The sequence below is a fragment of the Lissotriton vulgaris genome, chromosome 3_1 (assembly GCF_964263255.1).
Source record: "Lissotriton vulgaris chromosome 3_1, aLisVul1.2, whole genome shotgun sequence".
Lineage (NCBI taxonomy): Eukaryota > Metazoa > Chordata > Amphibia > Caudata > Salamandridae > Lissotriton > Lissotriton vulgaris.
In genome coordinates, this window is record NC_141689.1 from 1,676,204,747 (window position 1) to 1,676,229,919 (window position 25,173).

Below are 25,173 nucleotides of genomic sequence, written 5' to 3' on the forward strand. Positions count from 1 at the left end.
TGCCAGTAGCAGGCCTTTGTTAGTGCTTCCCCTTAGTAAGGTGTGAAAACTATTGCCAGAGTAGAAATAATAGCTATGTCTTTTTGGTAGAAAGATCTTAGTGTGAAGTATGTGATTTCTCTCAGCTAAAGATGTGCGGCTGAAGAGGGTTAAGGAACTTCACTAACTTGAAAAGGACCAGAATGATGCCTGTCTATTCATAGTTAATTGTAAAGGGAGACCTAGTGAGGAAGAGTCTTTGTTCCCTGCGTCAACAGTAGTCAGCTTAACATCAGCTCAATGGCAGGAGTTGTGGTCCCAGAACCAGTTTAGTGGGAGAGGAAGGAACTGCCCATTTCTCCAAACACATCCCTTTGCTGGGACACCAGAAAACTCAAAGGGCAGAAAAGTGCTAACATGTTGGACTTCACTCAAAATAGTACACTGTGGAATAGTTACAGTAAGACAATGAGAATGTGCTGTTAATTTGGAAACGGTGGCCCTGGAACCTTTTTTTAAAATTGGTTAAGAAGTGTACAGGAGTCACCACCAACCCCTACTACTAAATCCTAAAAAAGTGGAAGCTCACCCACAGCTTGTCAGAACACATATAGACTGAGAAGCAGAGGAAAACAAGACCTGCTGTCTGAGACCTGTTCAGATTTTAGGAGCTAAAGAAATTAATTGCAGGGTTTTTATTGTGTTTTATTTTGACTTTTTAATTGTTTTGGTACTGCAAAATATGTTTCCTTAAGCTGAGCCTGTTCCATATCTTCCAGTGGTTGACAGGATTTTGAACTGATTGCTTGAGAAAAATTCACATCCTTCCCAATAAAAACCCATTTTCCTATAATGTTTAGGTAATTTATTCAGCACTGTGTTCGCCAAAAAGATTTCCTGCAAAAGTTGGTTTATTGGCTGCGGTGAAGTATTACTTAAAGAGGTATGTTTTTTTCCTAAATAATAAGAGAAAATAATGTTTCTGAGCTGAACAGGCAGAACATTCAACAGAATTCCAAAAGCTGAAGTAAGAACACTAGGCATTTGTGAAGGGAACTGCCAGTTCAATCAAAATGTCTGGAATGACAATACCAAGAGATTTTGTTAGCCATTAAAGCAAGGATGATGTAATTGATGGATTGGTGAATGATAGCTCTTGCTTTAACACCTTCCGTGCGTCCCCGATTTCCTCAGTGTGCTGGACATTCCTTAACTGGGTGTGGTTGTGACAGAACCATTCCGTCATCAGCACAGCTCAACCATGACTGATGATGGAATGGTTTCATCACCAGCATCGAAGGGGTTAAGGAAGATTCTGTCATGTACCGGAAGCCAATGTGGTTTCTATATGGTTGAAGTAGCTGAAATATTTTTATTTTCAACCCTCAGAGCAGCCACTTTGTTGTACTCTGAATTAGTGGCAATTATGCTGTGATGTTTGGCTGTAGGAAATAAGATCTAATTACCATATATAATTTTGACTAAATTAGGACAATTATCACCTTAATTCTCAGGTTTTAACCTATCAGTGGTAAATTGTTTAAAGTAATTTCCCTTGAAAAGAGCAGGTCTCTGTAGAGTTGGCAACCTGAGTTTCCAGTCTAAGGTTTTAATTGAGGCAAATTCCTAAGTTATGCACTGAAAAGGAAGCCAAAAGAGTCGGGCCAATGAGGATGGACCAATGTAAATTATCTACCTTACTGTTGTGTGTTTTTTGTTTGGGGGGGGGGTTATGTGACGCGAGCCGGACCCGAAGTTATCCGAGCACTTTCCATGAGCACCAGTTGCGTTACAGATAGACAAATTCAGTTTGTTTTGCTATGTGCTGAAAGTTTAAGTGATTTGCCCAGAATAACAGGATGTTGAGCATCTCTGCAGAGCCTCAAACCTGGTTCCCCTGTTTCGAGGTTGACTGCTGTAGCCATTAGGCCACATCCTCTCCCTGTGTAATATTAATAGCAATTCCATTTTACCAAGGTTAGGTTTCAAGTAATTAGCAGACATCCTCCTCCCACTGTTACAAAAAAATCTGTTTTCTTTAGACATGCTTGCTTTTTAATCAACTGGGTATCAGCTGCATACATGCAAAATTTAATACCCAGATGATGTAATTGAAAAGCCTATAAGGTGCGTGTAGATAATACATACTAATGGTAATAAAATGGATCCAGGTGGGACAAAATAGGAGTACTCTTTTAGTGATAATTTGGAAAGAGAGAAAGAAAATATTTATATTATGTAACCTAACATTTGTTTGAACCACACCAAAACAATTCTTTAATCCTTGTATCTTATAGTTGTTCAAGTATAATATTATGACTAAATGTGTCACATGTGGCCAATAGGTCCTGGAGAGCAAGATCTTCTGGAACACCGGAATCAATCTTCCTCTGTAGGTCTTCTGGAGACTTTAATGCACTCTGTACTATGGCCTGGTCAGAACCCTGCTTGCTGAGTATATAAAAGATGTTTTGTTCAATTAGTTCTTAAATTTTTAAATAAGCTTGTTTTTCAAAAACTGAGCTAGATAAGGGAGAAGGGATATTGGCAGGCAATTATTAAGATTTGCAGTGTTTAATGTGCCGTTTACAGTGGATTTGACAATATTACTACTATTGTCAGTGGCAACAGATCCAATGCTGGGAGGTTTGGGTTGAAGCCTTTTGCTGATTGAGGTACTTAAATGATTTCAGGATGTTGGAAGGTATGCATGCCTTCTCCATGGAAATATTGCAATGGTTGCATGCCAACAGAAAAACATCAATATTGGTGCCACTAGTGGCTAGCCTTTGCTTAACCCTCTTGAAACATACCCAGTACGCAGTGTAGTCTGTAGCTTCACAACAAGTCGCCATATCTGTAGTGAGATGGTTCGAATGCACAGTGCTCTACTTCATTACATCAGCAACTAATACAGACATTTACTAATTCAGAACATCCCAATTTGCACAAATGCCCCCCACATATTCAAGAAACTCTTCTATTTTCTCCAAAGAAATTTCCTATTGTATAAATGAACCATTTGGTGGTTTGGGTGATATGGTGTATCTTTGAGGAAAATAGCCTTGATAGTGGTTTGTGTTTCTTGTTTTGTGAGGAATCTCCCACCTCAAGTGACCTTGGTGGAGGTAGGCTGATGTTTGGACACTTAAGAGTGACCATGAATCCCATTTTTTTCTTTCTGAAGTTGCTGTGGGCATTGTGTAGATACTAGGAGTGAGAGGTCTGCTTTGCGTGATGACAACAATGTCTCTATTAACATCACTTCCTTCTAACTGTTCATTTGCTTCTCTGAACAACAGCTATCTTTTTAGTTGCTATTCCCACAGGATTAGATGCTGAATTTTCATATGGCCCAATTCATTCCTGGTACCATATTGTCTACATGGGTTCCCATGGGGCTCTGGTCTGCGTCAAACAATGCAATCTGCAATGTCGTCCTCTTCATGCAGAGTATATGTAAAGAAGTTGTAAACCGGGGAGGGGAGATTCCTTGTATAGCCAAAACCAGAGGTTGTGGTGGAGTTAGGTTGCGTTCTCTTTTCCATTGGGCAGGCTGCAACTGTGGTAGGGTTTGTTGGTGTTGGTTTTTGTGCTTTTGCAAAGATGGATGTTGCAGGGAAGAGGGTCCCAGCACGTGCACGTACACTTATAGAGAACACAAATGAAAACAATTACACATTTAATGAGAGATGTTATTTATTCACATCCTCATCCAAGCACATATATGCAAAAGCGTGTTCAATAGATATAAACAATGTGCCTGAAGAATAGAGAGGGAAGAGGTGGGGTGGGTAAGTGGTTTTGTGAGGATTGGGGTTGAGTGAATAGTTTCAAAGGTTCAATGTGGTCACAGAATGAATAGTTGACATCACATGGGCTTGTTTTTAAGCCACATAAACAACATTTGTAAACCTAGCCAATATACTAATACACAGTAACAATAATCTGTTGTTCATGGGAAGGTGAAGATACAAAAGTTGACATTTCGACCCCCGAATAGCATAGGTTCAATTCCACCTTACTATGGGTCTTCCTCAGGACTAGGACGTGAAGTGAGGTGGGAGGGGGCAGCTAGAATTTAATGAAAAAATAAAATAAACCAGACAAGATACATCTATTCAAGAAAAGGCATAAATGGATTGAATAATTACCAGAAAGCCGCCATAAATGTGGGTCTGAGTCAATAAAGGAAGGTTGGGCCCGTAGGCTCCTAATATCAGAGAACACGCTAACTCCTAAAAAATGAGGTATGTACCCAAGTGGTCTCATACTGAAGAAATGCCACATACATCAAAACTCAGGACCAATGTCCACATGTGCATATAGGTGCTTGTATGTTTTTTGTTTTAAAACCAAATAAAGACTATTACTACTTACTTCTACCCTGCTGGCCATCGCCCTAAGTGTGCCAGGTATGCCCAGACGAGGGTCCTGGGCTCACTGTGCCACTGAAATCAAGCTATCCTGCCTGAAGAGGGATGAAACCCCGAAACCGGTCCTAGGATGATTGTTTCCGGTCCAGGGAGGACCTGGCTTGGCAGTTCGGGCTGGACTGTTCCAATGAGGCACAGGGTCAAGACTGATTTGCATATGGCCAGGTCTAAACTATGGTGGCAGGGTGAGCAAAAGAATGATGGATTTAACCCAGATCTCTTGACTGGGGTGAATGTTATGATTTGTTCTGCATTCCATCCATCAATTGTGTGTCTTTTGCTTTCTCGCCTAAGTGCGCCAGGTTTGCCCAGACGTGGGTCCTGGGCTCACAGTGCCACTGGAATCAGGCTATCCTGGCTGAAAAAGCGTGAAATCCCAAAACCGGTCCTAGTTTCAGGCCACGCCCACTGCGCTGGTACAAAAAGACGCTGAATACAAGCGCCTTAATCACAACCAACCTATCTCCTGAGGCGGAAGCCAGGAGAGCGAATTTGCGCTATTTTAAAAACAAAACTATTGTCACTTATCTTTGTATTTTTTAATCTCACCTCGCTTGCAAAGCATTTCTGTGCACTTGCTCGCCCCTGATCGGCCCGCGCAGCTGACTCAAGCGCTGCTGCGAAGCCTGACCAGAACACTCCTCCTGACGCCATTACCGGCGAGGACAGAGGCCACGCCCCTTTATCAGGCCACGCCCCCTCCCCTCCACCCCCTGCCTTCCGCATAAACCATGTGCATCTACCGGAAGCGCAGCGGGAGCGCCGTCTGCGTGCCGAAGGCGCGCCTAAGGCAAGCCCGTCTGCGCCCGTCCGCGCCAGACTGAGCCCGGAGCCCAGGACCCCTGCTTCAGTCACACCTTCTCCCCTGAGGTATACCCAGGAAACCCTCCTCAAACTCAGGGGCTCTTCGTCCGCTCCCTGTCGCAGTATTATCTCCCTAAAGGATGGACATTCCTGCTGCACAAACTGTCCATATAGGCTCACTCCACGACTCCCCCTGAAACCACGCTGGGCTCTACTCAACTGCAGATCCCTCCCAAAACACCAAGCAAAAATTAACATGCTTCTGCAGGATTCTGAGATCAAGATCCTCTTTCTCACCGAAACTTGGATCAACCCCAACTCTGACCCAGACATAATCCACACACTCCCCCCGGGCTATCTTATCAAACACCAGGACAGACCCTCTGGGACTGGAGGTGGGATTGCAATCATCTACCGTGATCACCTGTCTTGCCTTCTTAAGGACAGCCCAATTCAGGACTGTGAAAATGCCCAGTTCTCTATCCACCTGCCACCATCCACAACCCTCTTAGGGGATATTAGTCTACCGTCCCCACAGGACAGCAACAACTTTTTTGTGACTCTCTTGTGGAATCCATCACCTCTCTTGCCTGCCTGACCCCCAACTTTACGGTCTTAGGAGACCTAAATCTCCATTTCAACGACCTAACAAACAAAACAGCCACTGACCTCAAAAATGACCTAGCCTCTCTTAACCTCCACTTGAAAAGCAACCAGCCCACCCATGCCAAGGGCCACTTGTTGGACCCTATATTCACAAACCTCACGACACTAGTTGTGAATACCCCCATCCCTGTCCCCTGGTCAGACCATTTCTTAATCCCCTTTAAGCTTCAACTTTCGGCTGAAGTACCGAAGAGACCTCCTCCCCAAGCACCATCCCGCCCGTGGCAAAAACTGGATACGGCCTCATGGGCCCAAGCACTTGTCTCTACCTTACCAGTGCTGGACCCAGACCCCTCCAGAGCAGACGTTCAACTACGCGGCTGGATCGATCAATCCCTGGATGCTATCCTTCCCGTCAAACCCCTCCCCAGTAAGAAGAAAACCTTCAAATCTCCGTGGTTCACTCAGAACTACGCCTACTCAGGAAACAGTGCAAAAAGCTCGAGCGCCTTTGGAGAAAGGACTGGGCGACTGAAAGCAAAAATGAATACAGATCCGCCATAAAGCACTACAAAACCTGCATAAAAAACACCCAGGCAACCTTCTTCGAGAAAAAAATACTAGCAGCAGCAAACTCTGCCAAAGAAACCTACCTCATAGTACGCCTTCTCACCAAAACCCCAGACCCTTTGCCCACACCAGACCAATCTGGCACCTCGATCCAACGGACCTATCTAATTTTAGACCCATTTCTCTCCTCCCGGCCATCAGCAAAGTGGCCGAGCGAATTGCCAACCACCAACTATCCCTCTTTTTAGAAACCAACAATCTCCTGCGCCGATCCCAAACAGGGTTTAGACCTGGACAGGGAACAGACACCGCACTACTAGCCGTGGTCGAGGAGGCAAGAACCATCATAGACGCAGGAGGATCAGTGGCAGTGATCCTCCTTGATCTGAGTGCCGCCTTCGACACGGTGGATCATGCCATCCTCATCCACCGACTCAGCTTGGTAGGAGTTTCTGGCACCGCCCTGTCCTGGATCAAATATTTCCTTGAAGGCAGAACCTTTCAGGTGTCCGATGGCTCAGTTATATCCAGTGCTCTTCCCCTCCAGTGTGGGGTCCCCAAGGGCTCCTCCCTGAGCCCCACACTTTTTAATGTCTACATGTCCCCCCTAGAGGACATTATAGCTCCATTCGGCATAAAAACAGTCATGTATGCCGATGACACCCAACTGGTGGTGTCCTTAAACCAGTCAAGTAAAAGCCTGGACAACCTGGCAGCTTGTCTTGAGAACATCTTCCACTGGATGTGCGAATCACGCCTGAAATTAAATGGAGAGAAATCCGAGATCCTCCTCTTGGGCAACCCACGCAACCCCCCTCCTTCCCTCTCTTGGCCACCCTGCATGGGATCACCTCCCACCCCCAAAGCAGAAGTCAAGAGCCTCGGTATATGGCTGGACCAAGAGCTCAACTTTAAAGCCCAGGCCAGAAAAACCTCAGGCATCTGCTTCGGTCTCATCCAAACAGCGCGGAAGATCCTCCACCTGATCCCCTTCCAATCCAGGGAACTGCTTATGCAGGGGCTGGTGAACTCCAGACTAGATAACGGAAACACCCTTTATCTAGGGGCCCCTGCATCGGTCATCAAGAGACTGCAATTCGCAAAAAATGCGGCTGCTAGACTCCTAACCGGGACCACATCCAGATGCTCCACCAAACCGGCCCTCAAAAGCCTACACTGGCTCCCGATTAAGGAAAGGATCGCCTTTAAGACCCTTTGCATTTCACATAACATAATGCAAGGCAGAGGCCCGCCGATCCTGAGATCCCTCATCAAACCCCATCACTCGAACAGACAACTCAGATCAGACTCTTCAGTTTTCGTTTTCTTTCACCTCCCCAACCCCAATCCCCATAGTGCCAAAGGGACACCCACTCCACCCCATGTCTTACTGGTTACCTTCAATGCATGATGGGTGATGTAGTCAAAGGGAACACATGACTGGGGCAGTCAGGCTATCAAGTACAATTCCATGTGAAAGGAATTGGCTACGTCAGGACAACCACTGTGCACAATAGGCATGTTGTTTAATGCAATACCATTGCTGACAGAGCATTGAGTACATGTACATTTGTGTCATTACAGGCGAGTCATCTTGCAGTGCAGCAGAGGCCAGCAGAGGCAAGTCAGCCAGGCCAGAGGGGGGCCAACATGAGGATGACAGCATGTCCTCAGGGACCACAAGCACAGCGCCATCACAGCCACCCATTTCTCCAGCACAGCCATCACCACCGGGCCAGGGAGGGCCGCAGTCCCCACTCACACAGTCCCCAGAGCGATGATCATTGACACCACCATCACCACAGTCAGGCAGGAGGCATGCCGTGGCCAGCCTCCAGCAGATGGAGGGGTCGAAGGATGAGGGCAGATGCGTCGAACACAGTCCCATTGCTGATCGATACCACAGGGAGAGGGCTGGTGCAGCATCCGATGGCTCCCACATCACATCAAGACGCCACAGGGTGAGGCCGGGCAGTCCAGTTGCATCCGAGCAGGGTGACAGTGTGTTTGCTGGACTGGAAGGCAACATGCTGAAGGTCCAGCACCTGCAATGGGGGGAGATGAAGTCAATGCACAGGGAGGTGGCACACATGAACAAGCATATGCTCAGAATGGAGAAGGGAATCAGTGCTATGGGTGAGAACTTGTGTGCGGGAATGGAGAGAGTAGCTGACTCAGTGGACAACCTCTGCAGCCAGCTTCAGCAGGACCGTCTTGGCAGGCGCGTGGAGAGACAGAGGCTCCAGGCCTATACCAAGTCGGTGAACTGGCTGGCCACTACGACTTCAGTGATGTGCCGCAGGTCCATCGCCATGCAGGAGGTGATGGCGCATTGCAGCAGGGATGTGGCCAGGGGGATGGTGTCCATTACCTCTGTGCTACAGCACATGCAGAATGCTAAGGCGACCACAATGGAAGGGGGGGTGGACAGTGAAGAGGCTACCAGCCGTGGTGGCATTAAGCCCTCACCCAAAGAATGCAGGAGGTGTAGTGAACGCAACGTGCCTGCACATGAACAATCGTCCACACCAGACAGTGTTGAAAGGGAACGTGGACGAGCAGCGCGTGGACGCAGGAAGTAAAGAGCTATGGCTGTTTCCATGAATGAGATGGGTGATGTAAATTGGACATTGCTCACTATAGTTGAGGTGTGCACAATAAACACCTTTACATGTAACAGGTAATGGCTCAGTGTCGTTACTCACTCAGAAATAGTTTGATGTAATCTCTGACCGCCTCTGTCTCCCATCTTGTTCAATTGCACCACCAGCTGCGCAGGGCTCTGGCTGAGGGTTGTCGTCGTCCTCGTCCTCTGAGTCAGTTAGTTCCACTGCTGTACCTTTTTTTGTGACTAGATTGTGCAGCATTGCACATGTAGCAATGATCTTGCAACATTTCAGGGGGTTGTACAGACGTGCACCTCCATTTTTGTGGAGGCAACGGAATCTGCTTTTGAACAATCCAAATGTGCACTCCACCACGTTGCGTGTGCTCCTATGTGCCACATTGTACCTCCTCTCCCTTGGGGTGGTTGGGTTGAGATATGGTGTGAGCAGATAAGGCCGGAGGGAATATGCACTGTCACCTATGTGAAGAAGTAATTGGTATTGATTACTGTGCACAACAGCTTGAGGCAGGGTGTACATCAGGGTGTGGCACATGTACTTACCCAGTATGTATCCGTCTCCAAATTCGCCAGCAAGCAGACGTGTATGGATGCTACTGTTTCGGAAGATGTAGGTGTCGTGGCTACTCCCGGGGAATTTGGCCACGATGTTAGTAATTATGTGCTTGGCATCACAGATCACCTGCACATTGATGGAGTGGGTGGATTTGCGGTTTCTGTATATGTATTCGCTTGCTGCAGGTGGGCAGATGGGTATGTGTGTTCCATCGATGCATCCAATGACGTGTGGGAACTGTGCAAGTTGGTAGAACTCAAGCTTGGTTCTCTGCAGCTCCGCCTGTGTACTGGGGAAGGAAATGTAATGTTCCATTCTGTCCATCATGGCATCCAGGAAGGTGTTGAAGAAACGGGATAGACAGCTCTGTGACACTCCACCCACTGCAGCTTTCACACCCTGGAAACTTCCTGATGCAAGGAGGTGCAGGCAGCAGAGTACCTGGACATGGGTGGGGATAGCGTGGGCCCTTGGTGTCTGATGCTCCAGACAGGGTCTTAGGTCACGGATTAGGTCCAGGATGGTGTCTGGGTGTAGTTTGTATCGTTCATGTATTTCAGCTTCTGTCAATTGGAACAATGTGATGCGTACTCTGTACACCCGCTTTTCACATCTCCAGATCCTCACTCCTACTGCTCTCAAGCGTAGCCGCCTTACAATGACGTAGAGGGCTGCCATTGTGGTCACACAGATGCATTTTGGGCCGCTTTTTATGCACTGCACCTCATTACAACATGCTCTTGAAACGTGGTAAATACCGAATCGTTATTTCGGATTCTGCTCGTTTTCGGTGTTAACGACGTTTGCTACATCGCATTCTTGGGGGTTTTACCGATTCTTTAATTCCGATTCGGTATTCATTGTTTCGGTATTTCCGATTCGGTAAATAAGGAATCGGCAATTTTTCTCCGATTCGTTATTAACGAATGCATTCGGTATTACGTACATCTCACATGGCCGGATACCGGTCGGTAACCTAGAAAAAGGCACTTTTTCGGAGTTACCGACCAGTATTCGGCCACTTACATATGGCCCTAAGAGAATGTGGGGTCTGTGTAGTACAAGCAGAGATAGCAATGTGCATTGAGGGCCTAGGAGTATTGCTGCAGAATGATTCAGGACCATGAGACTACCAAGAGTTTGTAAAAGAGGGTAGGCCCTCAGCTCTTTACAGCTACCAGCTGCTAGAAGAAAAAAGCAGTGTTCCGAAACTGACCTGTCTCTATGTTGCATTGGCTCGAATGAAAACATATATATATTGGGATGCGGACCCATGTAATCATTAGGGGCCAAGTTCAATTCAAGTATTCCTTCAGTGCACTTGTGTGTTGCAGTAGATACCCTAAGTGTGATGGGTATGCCCAGACATGGTTCCTTTGCTCACGGTGTCACTGGATTATGCTATACCTCAGTGACAAGGATAACATAGGACAAGACCAGTCTGGAGTCACTTGTTTTACTGTCTGGAGGAGACCTGGCTCTTCAGTTCTGTGTGGACTGATCACATTGGAACAGGATTGACCTTTTTTGGCTATGGACTATCTGTCTAGATTTTTTTTTGTCCTCATTAATCACTATTGATTCCAGATGTGGCCACCTACAATAACACAACAGTCTGTCTCAGGTTAAGAACCAGGCAGGGTATAGTTTGTGACAACACAAGGTTGAACACTACCCTCAGAAAAGTTATGCCTTTAGGGGCCATCTAATGTGGAATCAAGATAAGAAGGGGTAAGTGCCACCACCACCATGCCCGGCTGATGGGACTGATATAAACCAAAGACACCGAACAAAAGAGTCCAGGTATTCAGGTTTGGGGACCCCAACAGTGAATAATCATTGGATCGGGGGAAAAAAAAACAACAAAAAAAAAAACCCGAGCTTCAATTTACCCATACCAAACGAGGCCAAAAGGCTCTCTTAGCCTGATTACCAGATCTTTCTAGATCTATTCTTGAAACATGTAGAACCAAGATCTGCCAATCTAAAAATGCAGGTGGTGTAACATCTTTCCACTTTTTGCAGATCTCTCTCCGGGCAAGCAGAATAGCATAGAACAAAAGATTTTTTGCCTGTCCTTGAACCTCAGGCGAGAGCCCAAAGATAACCATAGCCAAATCAAAGGAAATTTCAGTTCAAAGAGAATCAGAAAGAAAACGGCCAATATCTTCCCAAAAATGTTTTAGAGAGGGGCATTCAAAGAACATATTGGCATCTGACGCCAACGGTGATCCACATTTTGGGCACATTACAGGGTTTCCGGGATTGAATTTTGAGAGCCTGAGCGGGGAGTAGTAGGCCCTATGCAACGTATATAGATGGTTCCTACGTAACCAAGCCGGTTTTACAAACTCCCACAATAATTTAAATGAGATGGACCACAACTTGGTCACCTTATGACCCGGTAACGTAGAACCCCAAAGTTGTTCTGGTAACAAAAAGTCACCATCAAGTTCATCCAGCATCAAGTTGTACCACAAGGAGACTTCTTTCTTAGATGGTGGAGTGTCGACCAGCTGTGAGACCAGATAACTATAGCCTCCAATAGGAAACCTATTCAGTAAAGATGGCCGCGCTAAGAAGGCTTGCGTCCAACCTGATATCTGAAGATATTTAAATCTTGAAAAGTTAGGACCCACTTTCATTCTCAAGCACTCCCATGGAAGCAGGCTGCCCTCAGAGAACAAGTCCCCCCAAACCAGCAGCCCTGCCTCCTTAATCGAAATCGCCAAGCTGTCACCCAGCCACTCCGGACTCTCCGGCAGTCCCCATGAGGGAGTCTGATCACAATAATAGCCTATTTTTAATGTGCCCATCAGTTTGGCCCATGTTTTGGATACACCCTGTAAGATCTTTAACAATTTTATTTTTAAAAACGTTGATTTCCAAATTTAAATAATAAACCTGAATTACCTAAACCCTCCCCATCAATCAATGCTGACAATTAGGCAACTACCCCCGAGTCTAATGGCATCTTTAAAAGCATTCTAACATGAGCTAATTGAAAGGCCCAGGGGTAGAGCTGGAGGTCCCCGGCCACCAACCCCCCTTTCTCTCTACGCCTCCTAAGTTTTTTACAGGAAATCCGTGACTGTTTCCTGTTCCAGATAAAAGATGTGATGTCTGACTGAAGCTTCACGATCATGGCAGGTTCAAAGTATAATGGTATTGTATTAAATGAAAAGGAAATTTTGGGTAGAATGGTCATTTTGACTAAATTAACCCTTCATAAGAGAGTAAATGGAAGCACTTCCCAAGAACGCATTAACTGGCGGCAGTGCTTTGCTACAGCAGAAAAATTAGATGTAACAATATGATTTATATCCTTCGGGATATTTAAGCCCAAGTATTGCATTGAAGACCCTGGCAAGATATTAATATCGCCAATGTCATCATTCCAAACAAGGACTTCCGTTTTTGCAGCGTTCACCTCATAACCCGCTAATTCCCCAAACTCCTGAGCTATTAAAAGAGCTTCTGGGAGTGCGGATTGTACATTGGATGTCAAAATAAGCACATCATCCGCATAGAGTGCAACTTTACGCTCCCAGCCATGATATACAAAAGGCTTAATATTTGGGGCGTCCCTCAAGCGTTGTGCTAGGGGCTCGATGTATAAATCAAAAAGTAAAGGGGAAAGAGGACAGCCCAGCCTCGTCCCTCTAGAGATGTTAAACGGGTCCGAAAGTACCCCATTAACCAGGACTCGAGCAAAAGGCCTTTCATACAGGAGTTCAATAGTGCGCCAAAAACCCTGCCCGATGTTAAATTTCACCAAAGCCTCTGCAAGGTAGATCCAATTTACCATATCGTAGGCATTGGTGGCATCCAATGTTATAGCTGCCAGGGGGAGGGACGCAGTCGTGGCCATATCAATGGCCCCAATGAGGTCGTAGGTTAACTCGTACAGCTGTCGACCTTTTACAAATCCCTTCTGGTCCTGATGGAGCAGCTCAGGAGCAACCCCTGCCAACCTTCTGGCCAATACTGTAGTAAAGATCTTATAGTCTACATTAAGTATAAAAATTGGCCTATAGGACCCGCATGATGTGGCGGGCTTGCCCGGCTTCAAAATTAGCGTAATGGAGGCACCATTCCATGACTCAGGCGGAGAATGACCCTCTATCAAGATGTAATTGAATAGAGCAACCAGCAAAGGTGTTATCTCTTGCTCTAAAAGTTTAAACATTTCTGCCGGGAGACCATCCGGTCCTGCAGCTCTGCCTTTTTTACTGCTCCGAATGGCAGTCCTGACCTCCTCCTCTGAAATGTTTCTATCTAGGAGCATACTTTTCTCGGCAGATAGGGCAGGAAGAGAGATTTTACTAAGCCACTGTTTAGCTAAAGCAGGGTTAATGGATTTATCTTCATGATATATCCCATTAAAAAAATCTCTAAAGGCAGATCTAATACCTTTGTCTGAAGAGACTATAGAACCTTCAGAAACTATTGTGGCAATGTCGTTCCGAAACTGCTCTGTTTTGGCCTTCCATGCCAATAGCTTGCCTGCGCCCTCACCATACTCAAAATGCGCCAACCTACTGGCCTCCCATCTCTGCTGAATTCTCTTACCTAGAACTGTCCCCAGAGATGATTTTAAACTAAACAATTTCTCTCTAAGCGGCTTGAGGACAGCCTCAGACGGGGTTGACAGTAAGTCAATATCAGCTTGGATCTTAACTATCTCTGCCTCGATGGTAGCGACCTCCTCCCTGTATTGCTTAGCACGGAAATACACTTTCCCTGTAATCAGAGCTCTCAAACATGCCTTTAGAGAGTCCCAAACAACATCCAGGGCAGCTGAGCCAACATTAGTGCTAATAAAACTTTGGACCTCAGCTTTGAGATAGGAGACATCCTCAGAGTTCGTAAGGAGAGAGCGATCAAATGACCAACCTCTTGGAACTGTCCTAGACAACCCTTTATACACCAAAAAATCGCTGAATGATCTGACAGGTTTCGGGGAAGATAAGTAATAGATTTTACAGCGTCGGTCAAACTTTGGCTTATCAGCACAAAGTCGATCCTAGACTTATGATGGTACTTATAATTCCTGAAAGAAACACCCTGCTGCTTTCCTGATCTTAATCTCCAGATATCTACATAGGCATATTGGCTCATAGATGCAAGATGGAATGACCTGGATTTGGAAAGAACCAAGGGGCGGCTGCTAGGAGATTTGTCCAACAAAGGGTCCAAGACAATGTTAAAATCTCCTGCCCATATTATGGGATTTGGACATGACAAACGATGGAACACAATAGTCTCCAAAAAGGAGGGATCATCTATATTAGGGCCATAGTAGCCAACTAGAGTGTACAGGGTATCTGCAATACAGACCGTAACAATTACCCTTCTACCACCTGGGTCAACGATCTGCTTTACCATCCTCGCTTTAAGCTGCTTTTTAAAAATAATCGATACCCCTCTGATATTAAGATTTTGCGAAGTGGAGACTGCAAAGTCAATCCACCTCTTTTTATTAATCTCCGCCGTAGATTCAGCAAGGGTCAAGTGGGTTTCCTGGAGTATTATTATCTGAGCCTCGGAGTCACGCAGATATTGCCAGATTTTGTTAGCTCTTGGTTTAGAACGCAAACCATTAACGTTCCAGGAAATGATTTTAATATCTCCATGAAAAAAAACTATCCGCCTTGCCCCTATGACCATTCTATATTTGGACCAACACAATGAAAATGTCAAAACAGACCACCATAAATACAAATAAACTAAGACTTGAAAAATGAGGATTTTTTGTTTTTTCCCTACCACCCACCCACCCACAAACCCTTGTGCCCTCTTCCCTCACCTCCCCCCTCCCCATAGAGAACCCTTGCTATATCTAACCGGAAAATTCCAGTAGAATAGCACCCCTCCCTGCGCTCCTGCAAGAGCCCCCCCTACCTCTCTATATGTGCCTAAAAACAAAACGGAAACCAGAATCTAGAGATGCCAACACCATCTTGAATAGTGAAATACAAACTCTAATTTATGTTTTCCTAAACCCAATTTTTCTTTTGTTTTCCTTTCTATTTTTTATACATTTTACACAAGATTTTTTTTTTTTAAACTTATTTCACTACTAACCATGTTCTGTGTATTGATGCTTACCCATACCCTACTCCTGAAAAAAGGAACTTACTCAAGATCCCCTAGGATTTGCTACCTAACGATAGTGAGAGCTCGTCGGCCGCCTGCACAGATCTTAAATTAAACATTTTATTATTGTGCATAACTTTCAAAGCTGCAGGGAACATCAGTTGCGCTGTTGCTCCCAGCCCCCTGAATGCATCCAAACATCTCCCGAATTCCCATTGTTTTTCAAGTGTGGTGCGTGATAGATCAGATTTTATTAGGAAGGCAAATCCTTTACCTTCCAGTGAACGCTGTTTCAGGGCTAGATTTAGAATGTGCTCATTCAAAGTGTACATATGGAAATTCACTAGAATTTTGCGTGGTTTAGTCCTTTGGGGATTACGTCGAAAGGGGTCCCTATGTACTCATTGAATATCAAGGGCAAGATCCTCCACTGAGTGGGTTAGGGACAAAGACTCCTTTAACAAAAGGACAATGAATTGCTTAATTTCGGACCCTTCAGAGCCCTCCGGGACATTAAGAATGCGGATATTACTTCACCTTGAGTTGTTTTCCAACAATTCCATTCTATCCACTAAATCCGTATCCATTTTTTTAAGTTTAGAGATGTCATCCTTAGCCTGATCCAAGTGAACCGATAAAACTGCTACTGTCGCTTCTAAGGCTCCTGTTCTGGCAGTAAGACCATCTATCTTGTTGTCCAGCAACTCACAATAGTTCCTAATCGCCAGCTGGTTAGCCGAAGACTCCTCAAAACCCTTTTTTATGTCCTGAGACAAAGAAGAAATCATTACTGCCACGGCGTCTAAAATAGCAGCCTGCTCGTCTGTTACAGAGGTAAACATCTGCACAGAGGGTCCTGGATGTACATTTTCAGGTATAACAAGTGTTTGCAGATCAGGAAAATCACCCTGCAGACCCGCCTGAGAACATTGGCTAATAGGATTGAGGACCGAGGCAGATGAGCCAGGCAAGAGGGCTAACGCCATGTCTGTTGACACTGGGCCCAGAGATCCCTCAGAGGAGGACAGACAATTTTGGTTAGGAGAGGGGGCAACATCCGGGGTCGCGGTCTCATACCCAGGCAATGCAGGCAATGCAGGTAATGCAGGGGATGTAGCAGGTAATGTAGCCGTCTTAAACGTTTCCTTCCCTAAGTCAAGCACCTGTGGGACAACCTTAAAATAGGAGCGGAGCGAAGGCGAAATTTTTGAGCCCACGCCCAGGTTACTCTCAAGAATTCTAGAGGATTTGGCAGATCTTAGACTCTTTGCTTTAACCTCTGTAACCAAATAAGATGAAGCCTTCTTTTTTGCAAACTCAGACCTGCCTGGGGGAGTAAGAGGATCATCCACCTCAACTTCCACAATTGCTTCCTTAAGCACCTCTTTCTTCTTTCGCCCTCGTCTGCCTTTTGTTTTTTGAGGTTTAGGAGAGGAGAGGGATAAAGCCAAATGTTGCACGCCTCTAAGAGAACAAGACGAAGGAACAGTAGATGTTTAGCCCCTTTCACGCAATCTCTCCTGGGAGACACCTCAATACCACCTTCCGCCGTGATTCCAGGCAAAAAGAAAGGCACAGCCTCAGGCACAGGTTCTTCTAAGCTGATATCTCGCCCCTGCGCCACACCGGTCTTACCCCCAACAGCTGGGATCAAACTTCGCACTCTCCTACCCCTCCGCAACTCCAGGGCGGCCACCACCCACTTCTGCAGCCCCGGAGAAACCCGGGGGTGCGCTGGCTCAGGTAGGCAAAAAGAACAAAAATCAAACCTCCCTTGGGGCTCTGGACTGTCAATGTAGCCTCCTCCGTTTCCCTGCGTCGAATCCAGCATGGAAGGCAGGCTTCGCCCCGCCTCCTCGAGCGAAGCCGAGCCGGAAAACACCTGGGAAGCTCAAGACGCTGCGGACCCAGTCCACACTCGGGACCCCCAATCCGCCGTCTCCCCACCGGCACCTCTCCGACAGACTCCGCGGGGGCCAGAAACCAGAAAACACCCCTACCACAGCAGAACAGAAAAATCAGCACTCTCGGTGAGTAGTGTTAACATCGAGAAAGGGAAGGCTCAATTACAAGAGCGCAGGTCACAGAGTACTGAGGCAAGTCAGCCGACCGCCACCATGTTCTCCCCGGCACTTGCCTCTTTCGTCTATCTGTCTAGATTGGCATAGTGGGCAAAAAACGATGGACTGGGGTGAAGCCCCCAGATTAATTCATGTATTCTTAGGTGTGACTAACAAATAAGCTCAGGCATGGATGTCGTGCTCATTGTGACACAGAGTTATAACTCACTGTTAGGCCTAAGTAGGCCAAATGAAGTCTTGACTGCATGTGTTTCTTCTGCCTGGGTGTTAATGTTCATATTAATACTACTCGCTAAAGAGCATGATCACCAGTGGATTCTTGGCACTATAAGACTAAGGGAACCAAAAAAACACAAAAAGTCAAACTAGCTTTTGAAGACAGCCAGGTTTTTAGCAGTTTACAGATCAGATATCTGTTTCTGAAGGTCAGATATCTGTTTTTTTGCCTCAAGTAATCAGGTAGGGAGTTTCACAACAGGGGGGCCCGAACTGAGAAACTACGCCCTTCCATAAATTGTTTCATACATCTCATAACCTGAAGAAGATGGGTTTTGAAAGATCTTAATCTGCTCGAGGGAATGTATTTAGTCTCTTTCCTAAGAAAATGCGGACCCGAAGCTTGGGCAGCTTTAAATATAGTACAGCGGGTTTTAAACTGACCCTTTGGCTAACGGGTTACAAGTGCCCTTGTTTCATGGTAGAAGTTACATAGGCGTGCCTTGGAGGCCTGAATAAGAGGCGGGCTGCTTCATTTTGAGTAAACCAAGCTGCTGGATCATTTTATTTGGAAGATCTAGATAAAAAAGACTTACCATAGTCTATTTGAGAAATAACTGTAGCCATAATTATTACTTTCAAGGCTGCCATGGGAAGCAATGAGGGCTTTTCCTGATCAATCTTACTGTAAAAATGTATTTTGGTGCACTGCACTGATCTGAGATGTAATTGTTAGACCACTGTCTAACAATGTGCCAAACTCTTAACTGCTTAGGGTGCAACTGAGATTTATTTGCATGTAGTTAGTCTTTGTCTCGAGTAGTGTAGTGGGTAACAACAAATTGATTGGCATGTGGCACTGAGCAATTGCCAGTGGTGAAGATTCTAAAATTCCTTCTCTCATCTTGTTGTTTGTCAAAGTGGATTCCCTAAGTGTGATGAGTATTTCAAAATGTGTGTACCTTTGCCATTATCCCACAAGATTCAAGTTATACCTCGCTTATGAGTCCTAAATAGGCTGATACCCATATGTGATTGCCTGTTTTGATGTGAGAAGGGTACCTACTCTGGCAATTCAAGCTGGACTATTCCTATTGGCCCTGGGTCATGTCTGATTTGCATATGACATGTCGCTGTCTAGAGTGGCATAGTTTTTGAAAAACAATTAAGTGGGATGCAGTCCCACATGATCATCGGTGCTTGAGATGAATTCAATTATTCCTTTAATCCCCTGGTTGTTTGATGCAAGAGCTGGAAAAAACATCTCTGACAAAACCAGCAGAGAAACAATCACAATTTAGTGTCGTGGAAACCCCAATCTTACTCTCCTGGTGGCTGGAACATGCCATTGGCGGCAAAACAATAAAACTCTTTGTAGATCTGTGCAGCAGGCCAGGAGATACCAACAAAAGTAACTGATTCTTATGTGCAGCCTCTATATAGCTGCAGCTTCTTTACAATTGCAGGGTGTGCCTGAGAGGACTGAGACACCCACTGTGTCAGAATATACCAGATGTATTGTGGCATTATAAATATAACAAAAAGAGGGAGGGAGAGAAACAAGTGGATTCAGTCTCCCCTGGTAATTCGTTTAAACAAAATAGAATCCACTCAGAATGTGGTAGTGATCCCTAAAGTGATGGGGAGCACACAGTGTTGTTTAAACGCCCCTCACACACCAACAGGCCCCTTGGTGTCATGCTTCATCATCGGGGACTTCGCACCCCTCTACGGGATGCGGCGTGCTGCGACTCACGGATATGTAGGAGCACTGATAGTGAACTATGTGTTTGTGTGTGTGAGAGAGGGAGTGTGAGTGGTGAGGTGAAAAGAGTGAAGGGTTAAAAAATACCTGGCTCGTAGGAAAAAATTATTTATTATGTCCTCGGCTGGTATTGTTAAAAAGGTGCAATGTGAGGTTGACAAATATACGTATTAGGGTATATCAACCTGTAAAAAGCGTCGACATGTTTCGGAGTACAGCGACTCCTTCTTCAGGACGAGGATATGCACGGTTATCCTCACCTTACTCACATGGATGTAAAATGTAAAAGTGTATTCTACCAAAAAACACTAGGTGAAATGTACCTATCAGTGTAGAATTGCAGATAAGCTCTGTTGCGCCCAATTGGGGTTAGAAGAACCCGTAGGGTAAAAAACATAATCAACATCACAGTCGGAAGTCCAGGAACAGGGAAAAACAATGATTTCCAGTTATGTGAGGGTAAAGAAAGAACCAGGAATAATGTTCAAGGACCCTGTAAAAAAACACTAAAAAGACACAAAATAGACACAGACATACACTTAGTGGAAACACGCCAAAACATCTTTCCCAACATTGACTGTGGAGGAAGGAAAAGTATTTGATAATAGTAGCTTACTTATAGATCAAGGTTGTCTGACCTCATAAGCCTAAGCGTGGTATTGGGGGTTCCTTCCTCACTGCTCAGTATAGCAACCTATAAGATGTTAAGGGTAGGTTTTAACTTCATATAATTGCAATGGGAAAAATCGATGGCCCTTGTTTTTACAACCCAACTCACGGTTACTGCACGGTCTAGTAGACTGCCTTCCCCTCAACGCGGCTCCGACGGTTTGTCGGGTCAGGTTGATTCTCGCCTCTTATATACTGCTAGCCGCTTCAATTAGTGAGTAATTGGAAGCGGAATCATGCCCAAACAAGGATAAAGTATGCAGACCAGGTCCGGTATTGCGCGCTGGTCAAGGGCGTGTTGCATGGTGAGACGGCGCATGCGCTGGAAGAGAGCGTTCCTTCACTCGCGCATGCGTATTGCCGGAAATGAAGCCGTTCAGTAGACACCGCAAATCAAGACGGTGCGCATGCGTGTTGGTGTTGATTGTTTGCGCATGCCTATGGGGTAGGGAGTGTCACTGAGGATATTCAGCACTACGGAGTGGGGTACCAAGGACAGCGTTATATTAAAACGAAAACAGTCATAACCAAATGGAGGTGGCGGTTATCATAGACTCATTGAGAAGACAGCCCTAATGTATAGATGTTTTAACATAGTTACGCTGGCAGCATGGAAGATGCCTATTTTATTAAAACAGATCAACGTAATTGGCTCCATGGAATGGAGTCATTTATATTTTAAAGTAAAAGTCATAGCTAACGGGTATAAGCATGATCCTTGTGTATTGCAACATGTCTGCCTTGCTTTTCTTTTCTCCTGAAAGCTACCTGTAGACGTTTCACAAAACAAGGTCTCCCTCTCACTCTGCACAGGGAGGGAAAGGGCTTCAGGAGCATGGAGCCTGAACTTGCCTGTTGCACATCTGAGTGAGTTTGGGGTTTACCTGTATTCAGTGCACAGAACGTTGGGCATCGGTTGAGGGCTTCAGTTCTCTATGCTCTCCATCAGAACCTAGGGCTTAGAAGTTGTTCTCCAGTGGGCTCTCTGCTACCATGCAGCCCCACCTCTGCACGAGCTTAATCCCTACACCGGGTTGCTTCAGACTCTCTTTGTTACTGCTGTTATGCATATGAGTTCCATGCCTCTACCCTAAATGTGCTAAATCGCTAAATACGTATAAGGTCCCAAAGGTGAAACCAATTGCATTACAAATGCTTGTTTGATATACTGTCGTGCTGTTGGGGACAACTGTGTCCAAGTCTATAGGCCTTACTTTAAATTAAAACATTATTTCTGTTTCTGTTAAGAACATAGAGTGGCAAACAGCTTCCAGGGGTTAAGACCTCCTGGTATGGCAACTCTTAGCAGTTTCTTCAATAGGGTGTCATATTTACATTTAAGGATATGCTTGACCTGTGTGATATTTCTGTCTTGTGTTCCACTGCAGGTTGCAAAACCCTTTAAAGCATTTCCCCTTATGGACGTCTGCCTTCAAGTCCATACATACTTGTTCATTTATGCATAGAATTTGGTTTTTCTCCTCTTTACAAACATGATATCACTTACTGGCCAGCATTTTCTAAGCGTTGTTTGTTGTGTTGTTGAATCCTTCATCTCTAATCCACAGCACCACCAGTACGTCTTGGACTTTCTTGCTTCACTATCCTGAGAGTTAAGGGCTGAAAGGGGTACTTAGTTCTGGGGTCTGCAGCTGGAGCCCAAGGACACCAGACACAAAAGATCCTATTACTGTTGAGGTCTAGACCCTCTGACTGCCTTGTGGCCCCAATCTAAATTTCCACACTATTTACTTGTCTAAAAGTATTGTAAATCCATAGAATGCCTGCAACAAATATTCTCTCAATATGTGTTTCATTTGTGATCTTATGACATGTATTAACATCAGAGGCCAATAAAGGCAATTAGTTGGAAGTTACCATACAAATTGCTAAATCTTAAACATTTAAGCTTCAGTTCATGTAATGCAACGGAGATGGTCTTGTCATTTCTACAGCTTACATCCCCAGAATGCTGGCTATTTCAGAAAGCCTTCTCCAACTATATGTCTGAAACTCTGCATTGACCTTGACTTACTTCCAATCAATTCCTATCCTTTCTTTTTTCAGAGTGACCCTCTCCTCAATTTTCATCCTCTGCATGCCTTCTCTTTCTGAGTGTAGCCTCTTATCGGTCTCATGCCTGGCTGTCGCAATCTCACTTATTGTAACTCTACATATGGCTCACACCTTATTTCATAGTTCACAAGCTCTCCTTTAAAACCCTATCCCAGCAACCTAACAATACTGTTGTGCAGTTCCTAGGAGTCCCACAGAACCTGCACATTTTGGATGACCTAAACTGAGGGCTTGGTGTCCCGACTGTTTCCAGACACCACCAACATGATATGTCAGCCATTAGACCAGCTATCTCTACAGTGCCACTACCACCCCCTGTATCCTACAGTGGTATAGGTAGTCTCTGGCAACCACTGAACATGACAACCCTAATTCCTCAGGGATCATGGAAAACAGTACAGTACTTTTTATTTAGACACTCGTGCTTGCTTACTCTCAGAAAATACACAGGATGGCAATTAAGACATTTCAATAAGTATTTATTGGTCCAGCGACAGCCTTTTGTAAAACATATGTGCTGAGACCATCAGGACACAGAAGCATAAAAAAGAGATTGCTATTGCAATACAGTAGATACAATTGTACCATAGTGCTAATAAGAATAATATATGCAGTTTAGATAAAAGCAGTAGCACTTGTATATTCCTGGAGTATGTATACGTATGTAACTATGTGTATCTGTAGCTAAGAACCCCCTAGGGAAGAACTAGCGCCCTCACCTGATGGTTTAGAATGAAGTACCATGTCTCTGCATCTAGGATGACATCCCGCAAGGGATGCCAGACCGCTGTATGTCAAAGATTCAGCATGCAGGATCATCGTGTCAGCTTGGAAGGAATTCTCCTCTAATTTGTAGGGGGAGCAAGGGTCTTTTATACTAAAGTGGTCATTCCAGGGTTTCTTCTAGACTCGATATGTTTTGAAAACAACCATAAATGAAACAATCTTGAATGTTTTTCCAAACAAATGTGATCATGCTGAGCTGGCTGTTGGCCAAGGATGAAAAAGTGGTGACCCTTATACAGAATAAATATGCGGTGCCTGAGGACATGTTTATGTATGTCAGGGAAAGGGATTATGATAGAGTAATAAGAGCCTGGTGTCGAAGAGACAGAAGCAAACTACTAGGTAAAAGGTCACCTGTTTAGAGTAATTGTCGTGTGGATGAGAGAATGTATGTAAAATGGGGATTACATGACAGGACTATCCTAAGGGACATGACAATACCCAACCTCCGCCAGCCCATTTATTTATCTCAACAACCATTTTTCTGCAACTGTTCAGCCCCCACTAATGATCACACCTAACTGGATTTTGTTTCTAAAGAGTACATGACTAATCTCAATCACCAAAAATACCACTGGATTAAGCACTAACCTTGGATTCCAAAACAGCGTGCACCTTGCCGTAAATCGCTTCAAAGCCTCATCCGGGGTAGCAATGCTGTATAAATGGATTTAGAATTAGCATGCTGCTTCTCCTACATTTTTTCTGCCAGTGATTCAGTGGACCACATCTTCCTCAAGCATAATTAGCAGCCAATGTCTCAGATCACTTTCTGAAATATTTAAAATAGTTTTTAACTTTCTGCAGCATCCTGGAGAATACTCAACTTCCCCTACTCTCCCCCTCCACACTCATGTTCAATGTATTTGGACATTCATTTGTTGCTCAGCTTAGATTCAGGTACCTCAACAACCACTCATATGTAGATGGCATACACATTTGGCTCTATATTGCACTTGACGAGTGACATTCTTAGGATGTTGAAGTTTATGACTGTGTAAGACTTTCTTGTTTTTAAGCGTATGTGTGAGACAGGTCTACTTCTGGCCTAAAAATGATGCCAGTAACAGTAAGGTCTCTTTTGCACAGAGCTGATACATTTTTCTGAGGCTCACAAAATAATCCTTTGGCGCCATCAGCTATGACTTTGATTGTATTGTACAAGTAGTCTTGTTTTCCTTGAAGATGCATTTGTGGTATTTTTAATTTATTTCTTAATTTGCGTTTAAACAGTGTGAATATACATCCTCCAATTTAGTTTTTCACATGAAAGTTTTCCTATGCTGCTCTAAAGTTCCCCTTAAAATGACCATCTCTCATCCATGTGAAAATGAGTTTGTGTAAATTAACCAGTCCATTTTTCCTGACCTAATCATGCATTCTTACTTCTTTCAGACCTGCCGCTACAGCAGTGATATCGTTGGCATTTGGACGGTACATGTTAGAGCCATTTTTTGTTGACTGTGAAATCCCAGAACTATCAATCAAGCTTGTGACGGCTGTGGGCATCAGTAAGTATTTCATGAAAAGAAAGATTTAATGTGAAAAATTGGGTTGCTGGCTGAGAGGGGTGAAACCCCACCCAAGCAGCAGCCATAACACTTGTCAGGGTGAACCACAATAAGTCACTAAATTAACCTGCGCTCAACCCTCAAGTATCTTGGCACAAAAGCAGTCGGGCTTAACTTAGGGGCAATGTATAAATATTTGTGCAGCACACAACAGCAATAAAGAGAAACCACGACCCAAAAAAAATCTCACACCAATTTTGAAAAATAGAGTAAATAAAAAAATTATTTGACAACAAAATGGCAAACATCTAATCAGTAGGACCTGATCTATAAATTTATGAAGTTTAAACTGACAAATAGACTAAAACATCAAAGCGCCAACTGCTGGCATCC

At 44.8% G+C, this 25,173-nt stretch overlaps 1 protein-coding gene across 1 annotated transcript in view; it reads left to right on the forward strand.

Moving 5' to 3' along the window:
- Positions 1-25,173, forward strand: part of LOC147728336 (cystine/glutamate transporter-like) — a 723,773-nt gene that overhangs the window by 183,420 nt on the left and 515,180 nt on the right. Inside the window, exon 3 of the mRNA XM_086962152.1 lies at positions 24,665-24,780. Coding sequence (XP_086818278.1) covers positions 24,665-24,780 — 116 coding nt within the window. The remainder of the gene's footprint in view (positions 1-24,664; positions 24,781-25,173) is intronic.